We start from the raw sequence: 17,616 nt of genomic DNA, 5'->3' as shown, positions 1-17,616 counted from the left end.
GGTTAAATGTGTTTGAAAATCTTTATACCATAACATAATGAAAAATATAAATTTTGAATATTGTAAATATTTGAGATGAAATTTGAGAGTTACAAAGGAGATAATAATAAAAAAAAATACATTTGATGAGACTAAAATAAAAATTATAATGTAAGAAGTGCCATATCTTTCCAATTTTTTATTTGTTTGAAAAGAGTTCAACCCCACTTTTGTTTCTTAACCGGAAATGAAATGAAAATTAATAAAAAGAAAAATATAATTGTTTTAAATGACAATACTGTATTTTCAAATATGATAAAATGTTATTATTTATCGATGATAAATAATAATAATTATTAATATAGATTTATCATTATCAATATATCGATGGATGTCTATAAATAATTTTAATATTTATCATTATTTATTACCGATAAACAATCTGAACCGTAAAAAATTCTTCATCTTCTCTTTCACGTGTTCCAATTCTAATTTTCTTGGGACATTACCCAAAAGAAATCGACAATTTTAGGAGGACTTAAGACTTTTAGGACGAGTTTTCGATTTAAGGACCGGACAGATTTACATATGAAATGTCCAAATTGCCCCTTAATACTCAACCCAGAGGAAAATCTCATTTCACGAAACACTCCCACGCGAGAAGACGCCCAATCTCAGACTCTCTCTCTCTCTCTCAGCCGTCTCCAAGAGACCCAACCGGAAGAGCTATTGCCGCCGCTCGATCGCCGTTGCTCTCGTTGGTCCGGCTAGTTGCGCGCCGCCGCCCATTCTCGTCAGCAGCCCTCACGTGCGCCACATCTGCGGTTCTCCTTCCGTTGACGATCTCGTCGCCGGTGGTACAGTGCTGTTCGCCACTGCGGTTGCTCCTTCGACTACCGCCGCTCCATTGCGCTTCACCGGAGTCTAGTTTTGGTAAGTTTTTGGTGGATTTATCCCAAGATATTGAGTACCCAATCAGTGTCCTGCCTATTGTTGCTTTAATCATGACTGGACGGTAGATTTGAGGTTTGGAAGAATTTTGAAATCAAAAGCAGCTGTCCAGCAGTCTTGAGGATTGTTTTTGGCGAGTTATCGGTAAGTTTTCGTTGGGTTCTTGTTTAATCTTGGATACCCATTAGGTTTAGTTTGAATTTAATGTTTGCCTCTGATATGTGAAGCTTGGATTTGAGTTTTTGAAGGTTTTCGAGGCTGTCCAGCACGATTGGAATTTGTTTTGATAGAAATTTGGTGAATACTTTAGGTTCCAAGGCTCTTTTGGATTATTTAACAATGCCATAAATTGGGATCTAACCCCTAAACTGTTGTGTCGATTTTGGGACGTGTGGAATTGGAAGGTTGGAGTTGGTTCTCAAATTAAACCTCATCGTAGGGTTGATTCCAGAATTTTCGTGGGCCAAGAGAGTTTAATTTGTTTGGGTATATTGAGGTAAGTAGCTTGACCATTGGAAATGCCTTGTGTCATTTACATATCTAGTTTACAAGAGAAAATTGGCTCAACACATAGGAGTTTACATGAGTAAATAAAGGATGTGTTTCTGTAATGTGAGTCCTCCACGAGCTTTAGCTTGAGTTCATAGGAGATCTTGAAGCTACTGTAAAAGAATATCTATATGTTTGAGATCTGAAATCCTAAATCTGAATATTCTCAGGTGCATGAATAGTTCTTGTTGCATATCAGCCAGCGATCTGTTTTCAGTTACTACAAATTTTGCGATCTTGAATCTCTAGCACTGGTATCTTACATGTCGAACAATAGCAACAATGTATCCATCACGGTTTCTGACAATGAGTTGGACGAGTTGGAAAGGATGCGTGTTCGAGTTCGGAGAAAGAGAAAAAAACAAGGGAATCGAGTCAAGAATGAGTTGGCTCCTCGAATTTTTAGAATGATGTTGAAGTATTGGTTGGTTGTTTTCTTCCTTCTTGCTGCTGGATTGCTTTTGTTTGAGGCAACAAAAATTGGTCAAAAATCAAGGCTGGAGGCGAAATCAGAGCATAGTGGCATGACGAGGGCAAAGTTAGATGATTCGAAACTCGGACCTGTGATGGAGTCGGGGTTGGACAATAAACCAGATGGGAATTTGAATAGACTCGATCCAGTTACTAGGATGGTTTCCGGAATAAGAGAACGTAAGTTATCATCAACCTTGCAAGAACCCTACATTCCCTATGATCTGTTTGATTTGTCTTTTGATCTTCTACTCGTTAGGTTCTGATCTTACATTAGAGTGGTTGGAGTTTTGAAAGATGAGGAAGCTGCAGGATCTGAAATGCATATGTTTTTTCAATTCCTTACTGCACGCCCAATTATTTTACTTAATTTCTCACTGGAAATTCATCTCTCCTCGGGCACTTTGAATGCGTGTATGTGTGTAAGAGAGAGGGACATGATCTCTGATTATCTTGGTGTTACGGATGCAGAAGAACTGAAGTTGACATAAATTTTTGGGTTGTATCAGGTTGCTTGAAACTTCTGCCACCAAAAGAACTTGAGCAATTGGATATTCCTGTGCGTGAAGGTTCGCCAGTTCCAGAGATTGATGTGAACTACATAACTAATAGTGACAGTTCATTGTTAGTAGATAAATTTTCCTTGTCACGACAGAGCATGAATGCAACAAGATTTAATCTATTTACTGGATACCAGACTCTCGACCAAAGAGAAAAAAGTTTTAAGGTTATTAATCAACTTCTCACTAATTTCTTTGCTTCCATGGAATCCATGGAATCTCCTTTGTCTAGAATAGAAAATGGGTTTTCAAGTTTACCATTTTTCTCTTTGCTCTCAAGCTCTAGAAATTCATTGGTTACAGGTAAATAGAACTGTTGAGGTACATTGCGGTTTTTACAGTGATGATGGGGGTTTCAGAATTTCTAATGAAGATAGAACTTTCATGCAAACATGCACTCTTGTTGTGTCCACATGCGCATTTGGTGGTGGAGATGATCTTTATCAACCTATTGGAATGTCAGAGGCATCACTTCGCAAGGTTGTTATATATTGCTTTTGCTATTTTTGAATTGCCAATTGTGCATTTAAGTTTTATGTTCATTCTCTTATCATCTTTTCAAGAGTGCATTTAGTTAAGAGTATTTAATAAGGGCGTATATAACTGATGCAGGTTTGCTATGTTGCATTTTGGGATGAAATCACTTTAAGTGCACAGGAAGCAGTGGGACATGTTATTGGTGAGGATGGATTTATTGGGAAATGGCGTGTTGTGGTTGTGAGGGATCTTCCTTTCACTGATCAAAGATTGAATGGCAAAATCCCGAAGGTAATAAGTTGCAGAGTGAAATTGATCAGACAATCAGATGCTAGGGTCTGTTGCTGGATTCATGACTGCTCAGCATATCATTTTTGTTTTCACTAATTGTTGTAGTAAACAAGGCATATTTTGTTTTCCATTCGGCATATATGGGATGAAAATATTTTCTTCAACATCTGGAGTAATATAATTTGCATGCATGCCTCATGTCATACATTGAATGAATCAGACCACAAAATCTTGCTATTAAGCAGCAAACTTAACTCTAAGAGAACGTTTTTTAAACCAGAAAAAGCAAGATTTCCATGCTAGGTTAACATTTTTTGTCATGTTCAGCTCGGCACAAATTCTCAGTCTCTCTTCAGTTGATTGTTTTCACACTACTGGAAGCTGTAATTTACAATTCATCTCTTCAATTTGCCACATTTATAAACTTGGCTATATGGATTATTATATCACGTGCTGCTGTTATCAGATGTTGGGTCATCGTCTCTTCCCTAATGTGAAGTACTCCATTTGGGTAGATTCAAAGTCTCAATTCCGGAGAGACCCACTAGGAGTGTTTGAAGCTCTTCTTTGGCGTTCAAATTCTGAACTTGCAATATCACAACATGGAGCTCGTAGTAGTGTCTATGATGAGGCTGGAGCTGTGGTCAAGAAACATAAAGCCACCCCAGAAGAAGTCGACGTGCAGATAAAACGATATCGTCATGATAACTTCCCAGATGACAAGAGATTTAATGGGCATAAAGGTATTGTAAGCTCTAGCTATATTAATTAAGTAGGTCTAATAATGATAACCTACAGTTTACTTCATGACTGGATGCCTTTTTTCTTTGGAAAAGGGTGAAAACATCTCAACTTAGCTCTAACAAGATGGAGTAATATTTGAATTACTCCATCTTGTACTGAAATTGTGCTACTATTTTTGCAGCTCTTGCAGAGGCCTCTGTTATTGTTAGGGAGCACTCTCCCATGGTGAATTTGTTCATGTGCCTTTGGTTTAATGAGGTGGTGCGGTTTACTTCCAGGGATCAGCTTAGCTTCCCATATGTTCTATGGCGGTTGAAACTTGTTAAGAAAATTAATATGTTCCCCGTTTGCATTCGCAAAGATCTTGTCAATAGTATGGGCCACATTCGCAAGGCTAAGCCTCTGAATGTAAGCCGATTGTCTTGAGATACTTTTTCACTCCATTCTTTTGAAGCCTGCAAACTTTGTATTTACCTAATTCATTCTTTAATTCGTTTAGTAATTATGTGCTCTTAAATCTATAGAAATCTCACTAATTTTCATTTTTTTTCAATTAAACATGGAATTTGAACCATTAATGTCTTGGTCAAGGACATATGGTTTAATCAATTGAGTTAAGCTCAAGTTGACAGAGTATGATGTGGTTTTTTTTTAATCAGTAGTTCTTTTTCTGTTAGTACAATAAGGGTAGGGGAATCTACAAATTTTTTGGTCGTCAATACATCTGTATGTTAGTTGAGTTATGCTTGAAAATTTTATCAAGGTATATAAATATGAAGATATTTAAACATAAATCTCGTCTATAGAGACAAATACACTTCATTAATGAGTAATGTAAAAAATGAAGCCGTATCTATGCAATAAAATACAGACTATATGTTGAGAATACTTTTGTCAAAATGATTTTTGAGCCTTTGTTGGGCTCTCTACTACTGAAGGTGTAAATCGCAAGGAAGTGAAATGGTGGCCGAAAAGATGCAGTTTCTAGCTAGTTTTTACTATGTAATTGGATTCATCTGAGTTTCCCTCGGTTACATCTGGTCGCTAGCAATTCTGTAAATTGAAGTGTATTAACTATGAAGATGCTTCTTCTAAGGTTATTTGAAACAAGAATTACTTCCATTCTTTTGGACATTGGAATATCGATATTTTCTTTTGCATAGATTTGCGAGTCTTGCCACATGAATGGAGCAGTACATCCAGGGATTTGGTTGATCAAGCATATTCAAAGTTTGTGAGTTTTCTAAAACACATTTATGATTGTTTTAGTGATGTGACTGTCAGTAATCTGAAAGTTTCTTGCTTCCTTGAGTTGGTTAATTCTTCTCTGGCTGTGTGCAGCAGCTGCAATCTGCCCATATGAGACTGCATTTTGACATCATGCTTTTAGATTACTAATGGATGCGTATCTTGTAACTATATAGTATTATTATTCACTATGTTTATGTACTTGTTTTGATAGGTCAGTATAATTTTTGTTACTTTGGAGAAAATTGCACAAACTGATCCAAAATATTCTGACATTTTTCTTTTTGAAAACTATGCAGCTTTCCAGAATAAGTATGCCTTACAAAGTCAATCTTACACCTTTACTGGAAGAATATATACTTTTTTTATGATTGCTTAAACATCTCGCATGCAGTCTCTAGGCCAATGCTGTGCCTACACTAGCAAAGTTCAATCACCAGCCAAGTGAAGCTTATGAGCAAGCTTAAGCTTGACACGACATATAAGTATGATTATATACTTTGTAACTCATTCACGCTGGTAATGAGTTTGTGTAAAACCTCCAATAGTCTACACTTATAAAAGGAAGGGTAAAAAGGGAAGTTCACAAATGAATTTGGTTAAGGAGTAGAGGAAGAGGCTGAAACCGTTTCAACAGAAATGAGAAGGGATTGCGTTGGAGAGGGGACCACAGGGGACGACAGAAGAAAGGGAAGGAAGTTCTGAATAAGGAAGAGGAATTCTTCATGGAGAGATTTCCTCAACATCTCTCGAAAACCAGCTGGGTCCTTTGATGTTTGCTTATTTTCTATATATTGCTTTCTTTTTCTTACTGTAAGTTGTCGTTAGTGTTTTGGTTTGCTGAATTGTTGGAAGACATTAAAGAGCTTTGAAATATAGTTTTGCCTTTCTATTCTTCTTCGGTTTGATTGTCTGTGCGTTTAGTAGAAAGAAAGAAAACTGTAGGTTCTTAACAAAGTGGTATCAGAGTCGCAATCTTGGGAAAAACTCGCACAATGACTCAGAAGCAATTGGAAGAGAGGATGGACACTGCTGAGAAGGAGATGGTGGGTCTGAGAGAGCTATTGAGTGGTTTATGCAAGAACCTCGAAAAACTTATGGAAGAGGTGCGGGAAAGCAATGTTGTTCGACGGAAGGAAGAGACAACTATCGCCGACGGAAGCACGATCAAGGTGAAAGGGAGAATCGATGAAGCTGAATCGTCTCGATCCTTAGGAGTGGGAAGCACGGATAAAGTTGACTATAAAAGGCTTGAAATACCTCTTTTCACAAGGGAAAATCCGGAATCATGGGTTTACCACGTGGAGCATTATTTTGAGATACACGAGCTCTTCGATGCCGAGAAGGTCAAGGTGGTTGTGATCAGTTTCGCACCCGATGAAGTCGACTGGTTCCGCTGGAGCAATAACCGATGGGCCATTACCATCTGGGACGAACTGAAGAGGAGATTATTCGAACATTATCGGAATGTGGGAAAGGGAAGTCTTTGTGCGCGACTACTCAAAATCCGACATGGGGGAATTTACTTGGAGTATGTGAAGAAATTCGTCACTTATTCGACACCCTTACCAGACTTATCTGAGGAGGTGTTGAAGGATGCTTTTATGAACGAATTGGAACCGGCGCTGCAAGCCGAATTGATTAGTCGAAATCCCAAGTCCTTAGATGAATGTATGAGGGAGGCACAGTTTGTCAACGCAAGAACTTGGTTTTGAAGTTGGCTCTAAAGGGTATCGACATTAGTGGGCTGAACAACAATATGGGCCAACACGGGAAGAAAGAGCAGGGCGATAAAGCCCAAAGTCGAGTCCAAGAGAGTTCACCCATGAAGCAAGCCGCGATACTGGTAAAGTCGATTCCCACGAAAAAGGAAGCTCCTCTGAAAAGGTTGACTGGTGCAGAATTCAGAGACCGGCTAGATAAGGGGTTATGTTTTCGTTGCAGTGAGAAATATGCACCCGGGCACAGGTGTAAGATCAAGGAAAATAGGCAACTGATGCTTTTCATTGCCAATGAAGAAGATTCGGTGGTCAAAGAGATTGCAGAAGAGGAAGAAGCACTCGAAATGAAGAGTACCGAGGTGAAGGAAAAGGCAGAGCTAGCCTTGAATTCGTTACTTGGGTTCTCAGCGAAGGGCACCATGAAGCTAAAGGGGGAAATAAGAGGTAGGGAAGTGTTAGTGCTCATAGATTTCGATGCGACGCACAATTTTATTCATCATGACACAGTAAGGGAACTTGGGATACCAGTGGAACATCATAAGAAGTTTGGAGTGGTCATCGGAAATGGGAGTGAAATAGAAGGCAAGGGGATTTGTAAGGGTGTGGAACTAAAGCTCCTGAATTTAATAATGAAAGAAGACCTTTTGGCAATGGAATTGGGAAGAATGAACGTGGTTCTGGGAATGTGGTGGCTATGCACGACAAGGTTCATGGGCATACATTGGCCATCTTTAACAATGGATTTCTGGTCTAGGGAGGCTCATGTTACTTTGAGGGGGGGTCTGTTGCTCATAAAGGCCAAGGTGTCATTCAAGACCTTGAGTAAGCAATGGGAGGGAAGAGGATTTGGGGTTTTTAGTGGACTTCCAACACCTAGAGATCGAATGTGAAGGAGAGACAAAAGGGGGAAGAGAAGACCACGACAAAGACCAACTACCAATTATGATTTAGGCCCTTTTGGATCAAAATCAAGATATATTTGCCATGCCTACAACCCTCCCACCTCGGCGAGCCGTAGGCCATCGAATTACCATTAAGGAGGGCTAGAATTCGATCAATGTTAGGCCTTATAAGTATGGTTATGCACAGAAGGAAGAGATAGAGAAGTTGGTCCAAGAAATGTTGCAAGCAGGATTCATATGACCAAGTCGAAGCCCTTATTCGAGTTCGGTACTACTGGTGAAAAAGAAGGACGGAGGTTGGCGTTTTTGTGTAGACTACTGAAAGCTAAATCAAGCTACGATCGCTGACAAGTTTCCAATTCAGGTGATCGAAGAGTTACTGGATGAGTTGCACGGAGCTATGGTTTTTTCTAAGCTCGACCTGAAGTCAGGATTCCACCAAATCAGGATGAGGGATGAAGACATCGAAAAGACAGCATTCCGGACCCATGAAGGCCACTATGAGTTCCTAATAATGCCTTTTGGGCTCACCAACACACCAGCGACATTCCAATCCCTCGTGAATCAGGTTTTCAGACCTTTCTTACGTCGTTTTATTCTTGTGTTTTTTTATGATATTTTGGTTTACAGTCCAGATATATCAACCCACAAAACACACTTGGGAGTAGTCTTCAATGTGCTAAGGGACAACTAATTATTTGCCAATTAGAAGAAGTGTGTCTTCTGTCAAGAATGAATCCAATACTTGGGCCACTGGATCTCTCCACAAGGGGTTGAGGCGGATGGAGAGAAAATTCAGGCAATGGTGAATTGACCTTGTCCCTCTAATGTTACCGAACTGAGAGGATTCTTGGGACTGACTGGCTATTACTGCAGATTTGTTAAAGGTTATAGCATTAGAGTGGCTCCTCTAACAAGACTACTCAAGAAGAATAGCTTCAGTTGGGATGATGAAGCGACCTGGGCCTTTGAGGACTTGAAACAATAGATGATTTCGTGTTCTGTACTAGCATTACAGACTTCAACCAGCCATTCACTATAGAAACCGATGCGTCAGGAACAAGGTTGGGGGTTGTACTAACTCAAGGGGACAAATCAATCGTCTACTTCAGCCAAAAGCTTTCCTACCATGCTCAAGCCAAATCCATATACGAGAGAGAATTGATGGCAGTGGTCTTGGCGGTCCAGAAGTGGAGACACTACCTTTTGGGAGGGAAATTCACGGTCATATCAGACCAAAAGGCATTGAAGTTCTTAATAGAGAAGCGAGAGGTACAATCACAGTTCCAGCGTTGACTCACCAAACTCTTGGGATACGACTTTGAAATTCTCTATCAGCCTGGGCTGTTGAATAAGGCCGTCGATGCCCTCTCCCGCGTACCCCTGACAACCGAGCTGCATAGCTTGTATTCCTCGGCGATAGTAGATTTGGAACTCATCCTTAGAGAGGTAGAACAAGATGAAGAGTTGCAACAGATAATCACCTTATTGAAGGAGAATCCGGAAGGAAAACCAAAGTATCAGTGGAAAAATGGCAGGCTGCTCTATAAATGGAGGTTAGTGATCCCGCGGAATTCAACCTCAATTCCAACCCTACTACATACATTCCATGACTCGATACTTGGGGGTCACTTAGGCTTTTTTAGAACATACAAACGGATGAGTGGCAAATTATATTGGCCGAGGATAAAAACCGACATAAAGAAATATGTGGAAGGTTGTGACACTTGCCAGAGGAATAAGTCTGAATCAGTAACACCTACAGGGCTGCTACAACCTCTTCCCATCCATGAGTTAACATTGGAAGAGTGGACGATGGACTTCATAGAAAGACTTCCGAGAGCAGGGGGATTTCGAGAAGCTGTCCCCTAGATTCTATGGGCCTTATCGAGTATCAGAGAAGATTGGGGAAGTAGCATATCGATTGAACTTTCCGCCTGAAGTAGCCATTCATGATGTGTTCTACGTTTCTCAGCTCAAGAGAAAACTAGGCAAAACTCAGCAAGTGCAACACCTACCCCCGATACTTACCGAAGAGTTTGAACTGCAAGTTGTCCCTGAAGTGGTGCTAGGAGTGAGGTGGAATGGAGAATCGGGTACACAAGAGTGGTTTGGTGAAGTGGAAGAGCTTGCTCGAGAGTGAAGCCACCTGGGAGTTAGCTCCGAACATGAGACAACAATTTCCATTGTTTCACCTTGAGGACAAGGTGTACTTTGAGAGGAGCGGTAATGTAAAACCTCCAATAGTCTACACTTATAAAAGGAAGGGTAAAAAGGGAAGTTCATAAATGAATTCGGTTAAGGGGGTAGTGGAAGAGGCTGAAACCATTTCAACAGAAATGAGAAGAAGGGATTGCGTTGGAGAGGGGACCACAGGGTATTGATCAAAAAGGGTAAGGGGACGATAGAAGAAAGGGAGGAAAATTCTGAATAAGAGGAATTCTTCATGGAGAGATTTCCCCAGCATCTCTCGAAAACCAGTTGGGTCCTTTGATGTTTGCTTATTTTCTCTATATTGCTCTATTTTTCTTACTGTAAGTTGTCGTTAGTGTTTTGGTTTATTGAATCGTTGGAAGACAGTAAAGAGCTTTGAAATATAGTTTTGCTTTTCTATTCTTCTTCTATCACCTACCCCTCTGGTTCGATTGTCTGTGCGTTTAGTAGAAAGAAAGAAAACTGCAGGTTCTTAACAGTTTGAAATTCGACCCTTTTAATTTTCAGCAATTCGAATGGTTATTCCAATTCGCTTGAAGAATAGAAGACTTGCTTTACACCATCATCTCATGAAAAGAGGTGTAATGCCCTGAGTTAAGAATTTGAATGAACTAAGATTACATCCAAATGAGAGAGATCCTGAAGATATGAAAATACAGTTAAGAAAGGTTAAAAGAAACTATCAAGGTGCATTTTCATTTTCAGTAGCTCAATTATAGGAACTCGATAGCTTGGGTGACCTCATAGGAATTTTCTTAGGAAGCATGTGAGTGAGAATAAAGCATAATGAAAGGTTCCATGTTTTGTGAGAAAAAAAAAAACTACTCTTAGAAGCAAGTCATAATGACATGCTCTGCGTTGGTTTGTGGGGACAATCTATACTTTTAGAAGCAATTCAAGACGAGCAAGAATGACGTTGCCAGATCGCAGGAGATGCAAGGGAATGTCGGGATCATCAGGTGTCAAAATTAACTATTCTTGAATTTCGCAATTATCAAGTCCTTGACTATGGGTTTCCCTTTTAGTTTCCCTTCGAAAATGGTTCTTTGGAAAATGTTAAAAGGTGAGTTTCTGATGCAATTCTCGAGGGAATACGTTTCTATATTTCTATCTTGAATACAATGGTCTAAATTTCAGTTGGGATGTTAGATTGACAAATCCATTGGTGCAATGTACAAGAAGTTAACATCAGAGGAACTACTTCCTTCTTTATGGGATAATAAATGCAAGGTACAGTTTCTTCTTTGAAAAGTAATTGATTTGACAACATGTTAGTTTAGTTTGTTTGCAAAAGGTGGACAATTACGATAGTTTTACCCAACTTGATGGGACATCTTCCAACTTCAATGTGAAGAAAATTAGAAATGATGGAATCTTGTTATGTATTATTATAAATATCATAAAATAAATGCTCAATGTTTAGTGTCCTAAAAGGTACGTGTCATTTTTCTTATTGTTAATGTGTCTTGTAATAATTCATGTTTGGTATCCATGTAAGTCCATATCCCACTTGCCACTTTTCTTATAAATAGAGACATTTGGTGGATCTCAATAGAATGCACATTAGCGAGAAATCCACGTTAAAATTCTATTAATTTTCATATTATCTAATTTTATAATTTTAATTATTTTATTTTATTTTATATTATATTTATTTATTATTATTATATAAAATACTATTATATTATATTTTCTCCATATACGTATTCTCGTCGTGCTCCTCATTTTCACAATACGTTATCAGCACGAGCTCTTGTCGTTTTTCTCGCTAAATGTAGGTCCTAAAGATATGTCGGTTTCTCTCTTCTTTATAATTAATAAATTTAATATTATTTTGCATATTCAATATCTATTAAATTTCTAACATAAGTACCAATATTTTATTATAGTGTTGTCACGACAAATCTTACAAAATTAGAATTTGTCGCCCTTGATATTAATGATAATAATTATTTGGCATAGTTACTTGATGCTGAAATCCATCTGGATGTTATGAATCTTGGAGAGACTATTAAAGAAGGAAATGCCACATTATTTAAAAGCTCGTTATGAATGGATTGAAAATGAAGTATCTTACAATAAAAGATCTCTATATCATGTGGAAAATTTTGAAAGAGATGTATGATCATAAAAAAACAGTTATTCTTCCTAAAACTCGTTATGAGTGGATGTATTTGAGGCTACATGATTTCAAATCAGTAAGTGATTACAACACCACATTATTTAAAATCAGTTCGAAATTGTTATTATGCAGAGAGAAAATTATCGATGCTGATATGTTAGAGAAGACATTTTTTACATTTCATGTCTTGAATATGCTTCCGCAGCAACAATATCGAGATAAATGTTTTAAATAATATTCTAAATTAATTTCATGTCTTCTCGTGGAAAATAACGAGTTATTGATGAAAAATCATGAATCTCGACCAACCAGAACGACACCATTTTCAGAAGTGAATGTTGTGAATATTAATAATCGTAGTCGAGGTCGTGGTCATGATCGAGGTCATGACCGTAGTAGAGGATTATGATTTTCGTGGTCTTCGCTCTAATCATTCAAGTTTCAAAAGAACCACACAAAATTATGATCACAAAGGAAAAACTCTACAAGATAAAAGTTCAAAGAGTTAAAAATAAATGCTTCTGATGCGAAATGATTGGGCATTGGTCATGAATTCACTTACTATCTTATAATAGTTAAGAGAAATATTTCGATCAATGACCTATTTTGTTCCAAACCTTAATTGAACTTTTAAACCACTTCCTAAAATAGACGTATTGAAACATCAAGTACTATTAGTTCCGGAAGTGCAAAATCATCCAAATTTGTGTCCGTGGCTAATAAATTCAAAGGTAAAATTTAGGTATATATCAATTATATCGGTGATAAAAGTTAGGTTGATATTAGTGATATCTGTGTATAAGTGATGTTGGAGATAAAAGTTAGATAAATCTCAATGATAAAAATTTAGGTTAGATACTGGTAATATCAATAATAGTAGTGATATAGGTAGATATCAGTGCTATCAATGATAGCTATAATTGATAGCAACTTAAGTTTCAAAAATCGAGAATTTCGTTATTTTTAAACTAAAACAAATCCATAGGGATTAAATAAATGGAATGTGAAAAGGTATAATATTTATTAAAAATGTTCTTTCAATGAGCTTTTTAGACATTTTCTTTGAGTTGAAAGTAACTTTTACTGTATTTGTAATATTTAGCCTCATTTTGACATATAATTTTGTCAATAACATTCTGTAAATAAGTATAACAGAGAATGGACAAAAGTAAATTAAAAAAAAAATGTTTTTCCAACATCCTCATTTTTTAAAATATATCATCGGTAGCTACATTCTAATGAGTATTATATCGCATTAAATTCTCGTAAGCCTCATTTTTAATGAATATTTTACCTTTTCACACGTGGTTTAAAATTTTAATGGGGGAAACGTTTTTTCCCTAAGTTCCACGAAATTTTGAAATTTCGAGGAAAATCCAAAAATTTTGAGAATATTATGATTTTCTCATTTGGATAGAATTTAAAGATTTCGAGAAATTTAGAGATTTTGATTAAGTTTCATTTCTTTTTAAAAAATTAAATATGTTAACTTAGTTCAAGTTTTCCAATTTTATGATTTTGAATACACACAATTCTATAGTTTCATATGTCAATGTCATTTTCAACAAAAAATTAAGCCATTTTTATGTGTTACTTTTTTTAATTTTCAACTTTTCACAATTTTTAGTTTTATTTATGACCGAAAACTTTTATTTCTAAAGAATTTGAACTTGAAAAAGCCATAAAAAAATATATTTTTATTTTTAACTTCATTCAAATTTTTTCCATAAAATTTTTATATTATTTCATCTTAAAATTGAATTAATGTGAGTTTTTCTTTAACCATCCAAAACTTTCACAATTTTCACATCATTTAACCTCAAAATATTCATAAACTTTATATTATTTTGTAATTATTTTTCCATTTCTTTTTAAAAATTTTGATCTCGCATCAATATTTACACTGACATTTACCATAGGCATATAAATGTTGTCTAACTTTATAGAGATTGTGATTAAAAATGATAATTCTAGTCTAACTAAGTCACAATCTAAGTTTCATTAACTAATTATAATAATTTTCATTAATTTCTTTAAGTTCCCATATTTTTTTTTTTTTTTGAAATTTTCATAGATATTTCCATCAACATCGGTATTTCGAACCTTAGATTCCATTTATTTAATCTCTATAGATTCTTTAATTTAAAAATATATAGGTATATATTTATACATTTGGAGGATTTAATTAAGTTAATTTGCTCAATTTGAAACCATGAGCTTTTCTTACTTTATTCTTTTATTAAAAACTCTAAAAAAATTTAAAGTTATTATAAATATCATAAAAATAGATGTCCAATGTTTAGTGTCCTAAAAGCTACGTGTCATTTTTCATGTTGTCAATGTGCCTTGTTAACTCATGCTTGATGTTCATGTAAGTCCACGTTCTACTTGCCACCTTGCCTATAAATAGTGACATTTCGTGGATCTTAAGATGATGCACATTTATGAGAAATCTACTCCATAATTTCATTAATTTTAATATTATCAAATATTATCAAATTTTATAATTTTAGTTATTTTATTATTTTAATTATTTTATATTATATTTATTATTATATTATAAATATAATATTATATTATATTTTCTCCATATCCATGTTCTCATCGTGCTCCTCAATTTCACGACACGTTATCAGCACGAGCTCCTATTGCTTCCATCCCTAAAGGTAGGTCCTAAAGGTAGGTCGTTTTTTTTCCTCTTTATTATAATTAATAAATTAAATGTTATTTTGCATATTTAGTACATATTAAATTTCTAATATAGATACAAATTTTTGTGATAGTGTTGTCATTACAAACCTTATAAAATTAGAATTCATAGCTTTTGACAATAACGACAATAATTATTTGTCATGAGTGTTCGATGCCGAAATTCACCTGGATGATATGAACTTGGGAGAGACAATTAAAGAAGGAAATACGAGATCCAGTCAGGACAAAACAAAAGCTATAATTTTCCTTCGTCATCAGCTCTACGAGGGATTAAAAATAGAATATCCTACAATAAAAGACCTTCTATCTTGTGGAAAATTTTGAAAGAAATGTATGATCATCAAAAGACAGTTATTCTTTCTAAACCCCATTATGAGTGGATGCATTTGAGGCTACAATATTTTAAATCAGTAAGTGATTACAATTCCGCATTATTTAAAATCAATTCAAATTTGTTGTCATGCGGAGAAAAAAATTACTGATGTTGATATGTTAGATAATACATTTTCTACATTTCATGTATCGAATAAACTCCTACAGCACCAATAAGAGAAAGGTTTTAAACAATATTTTGAACTAATTTCATGTCTTTTTGTGGTCAAACAAAATAACGAGTTATCGATGAAGAACCACGAACCTCGACCAACTGGAACAACACCATTCCCTAAAGTGAATGTTGTGAATGTTAATAATCGTGGTCGAGGTTGTGGTCGTGGTCAAGGTCATGACTGTGGTAGAGGAAGAAATAATTTTTTATTTTCGTGGTGGTCTTTCTAATCATTTAAATTTCAAATGAACCACACAAAATGATGATCACAAAAGAAAAGCTCCACAAGATAAGAGTTCAAATAGTGTTGAAAATAAATGTTTCCGATGTGGAATGATTGGACATTGGTCACGTACATGTCGTACGTTAAAACACTTAATTGACCTCTAGCAAGCCTCCCTAAAGGAAAAAGAGAAAAATGTAGAAGCAAATTTTGCATACCAGGATAATGGCATATTTGACCCATTTCACATGATAAATTTGGATGTGGCGGACTTATTTGAATCTCCTAAAGAAAAGATCGGCACAGTTGGTGGAACATCAAGTGTTTCTTTTGACTTTGAGAATATTTAGACTTAATGTTGTTGTTTTCTTTTATCTATCTTCATGTTTTTTTAGTAACTTTTGTATATTTTAAATGTTATTTTTCTTATTGTAATTATTTTCTTTTAATGAAGAAACATGGATCAATTTCATATGTTAGATATTTAAAAAATGAGCAAAGAAGATCTATGTCTGACAGATAGTGTAATTATACACACAATACTTACAAATAAAAATATTTTTCCAAATTGTCAAAGCTAAAAACAAAAGTAAATACAATACCAAGTTCTACAAACTTGGTCGAAGATTTTGGAAAAGCAAATATTATTTTACCTAGAGCAACAAAATTTACAATTAACAATACATTGTTCTCTAGTCAATCAAAGAGAAATCTTCTAAGTCTTAAAGATATATGTTGCAATGATTATCATATTGAGACCGATCATAAGAATATTATGGAATATCTATATATTATCTCTACTGTCTAAGTGAAAAACGTTTATTGGAAAAATTGTCTGCTTTATCTTTTGGATTCTATTATACTTATATACGAGTAATTGAAACATATGCAACAATGAACCTAAATTTCACGAATCCAGATATATTTGTTATGTGGCATGATAGATTGGGTGATCCAGAGTCTATAATGATGAGAAGAATTATTGAGAATTCGAGTGGACACCCATTGAAGAGCCAAAAGATTCTTCAATCAAATGAATTATCATGTGATGTTTGCGCTTAAGGCAAATTAATAATTAAACCATCACCAGTTAAAGTGGGAACTGAATCACCTGCATTTTTAGAACGAATTCATGGTCATATGTGTGGACGATTAACCCACTAAGTGGATCATTTAGATATTCTATGATATTAATAGATGCATCCAGTAGATAGTCACATGTGTGCTTATTGTCAAGTCGAAATCTTGTATTTGCAAGATTAAATGCTCAAATAATTAAGTTAAGAGCACAATTTTCTGATTATACAATTAAGACCATTCGTCTTGATAATGCGTGAATTTACATCCCAAGCTTTTAATAATTATTGTTTTTCAATTAAAATAAGTGTTAAACACCATGTAACTCTTGTTCATACACAAAATGGTTTAGCAAAATCATTTATAAAACGTTTGCAATTAATTGCAAGACCATTACTTATAAGAGCTAAGTTTCCTTCATCTGTATAAGGACATGCTATTTTGCATGCAACGTCACTTGTATGCATTGATGGAACGAACACATGCGTAGTGGAAGGAAAAACAGATCTAAAGTACTCTAATTATGTTAATTTCAAAGAATAAGCATGCAATTAAAACACAAGTAAAAAAAAAGAAATACAACCTTTGTAGACTTGAATCTTCTCCAAATTAGCTCCAATCTCCTCACGAACGGTTTGTAGATGACCACGAGAGTCTTCTCGACTATTCTCTGGCCTTATAAGGGATGGTGGGATCTGGTGAGTTACTAATTTGGAGAGAAAAAGGCTAAGTATTTGAGAGAAAATAATTATGAGATTATCAAATAATCTCATAAAAACCCAATTTGGCCAAGAGTATTAAAATTGATTAAACTCTTTCTTTTAAAGA

At 35.5% G+C, this 17,616-nt stretch overlaps 1 protein-coding gene across 5 annotated transcripts; it reads left to right on the top strand.

Annotated features, from left to right (window-relative positions):
• The first annotated feature begins 603 nt into the window (after nucleotides 1-603).
• Nucleotides 604-6,164, top strand: LOC120083005. 5 transcript variants are annotated; one of them, XM_039038470.1, is made up of 10 exons: nucleotides 605-1,074; nucleotides 1,179-1,426; nucleotides 1,650-2,130; nucleotides 2,460-2,677; nucleotides 2,814-2,990; nucleotides 3,123-3,278; nucleotides 3,745-4,021; nucleotides 4,204-4,430; nucleotides 5,186-5,256; nucleotides 5,570-6,164. In XM_039038470.1, exons 3-10 carry the CDS (start codon nucleotides 1,743-1,745, stop codon nucleotides 5,580-5,582), a joined length of 1,527 nt encoding a protein of 508 aa, XP_038894398.1. In that variant the 5' UTR covers nucleotides 605-1,074; nucleotides 1,179-1,426; nucleotides 1,650-1,742; the 3' UTR covers nucleotides 5,583-6,164. The 5 variants fall into 5 exon arrangements, with proteins under 5 accessions (XP_038894400.1, XP_038894399.1, XP_038894398.1 ...); XM_039038472.1 differs by lacking the exon at nucleotides 1,179-1,426 and having other exon boundaries at nucleotides 604-912; XM_039038471.1 differs by lacking the exon at nucleotides 1,179-1,426 and having other exon boundaries at nucleotides 604-1,074.
• The last annotated feature ends 11,452 nt before the right edge of the window (nucleotides 6,165-17,616 follow it).

This window comes from Benincasa hispida, chromosome 8 (assembly GCF_009727055.1).
Source record: "Benincasa hispida cultivar B227 chromosome 8, ASM972705v1, whole genome shotgun sequence".
NCBI classification, from domain to species: domain Eukaryota; kingdom Viridiplantae; phylum Streptophyta; class Magnoliopsida; order Cucurbitales; family Cucurbitaceae; genus Benincasa; species Benincasa hispida.
The sequence above is the reverse complement of the archived record's forward strand: the minus strand, read 5'-3'. Positions and strand labels throughout refer to the sequence as shown.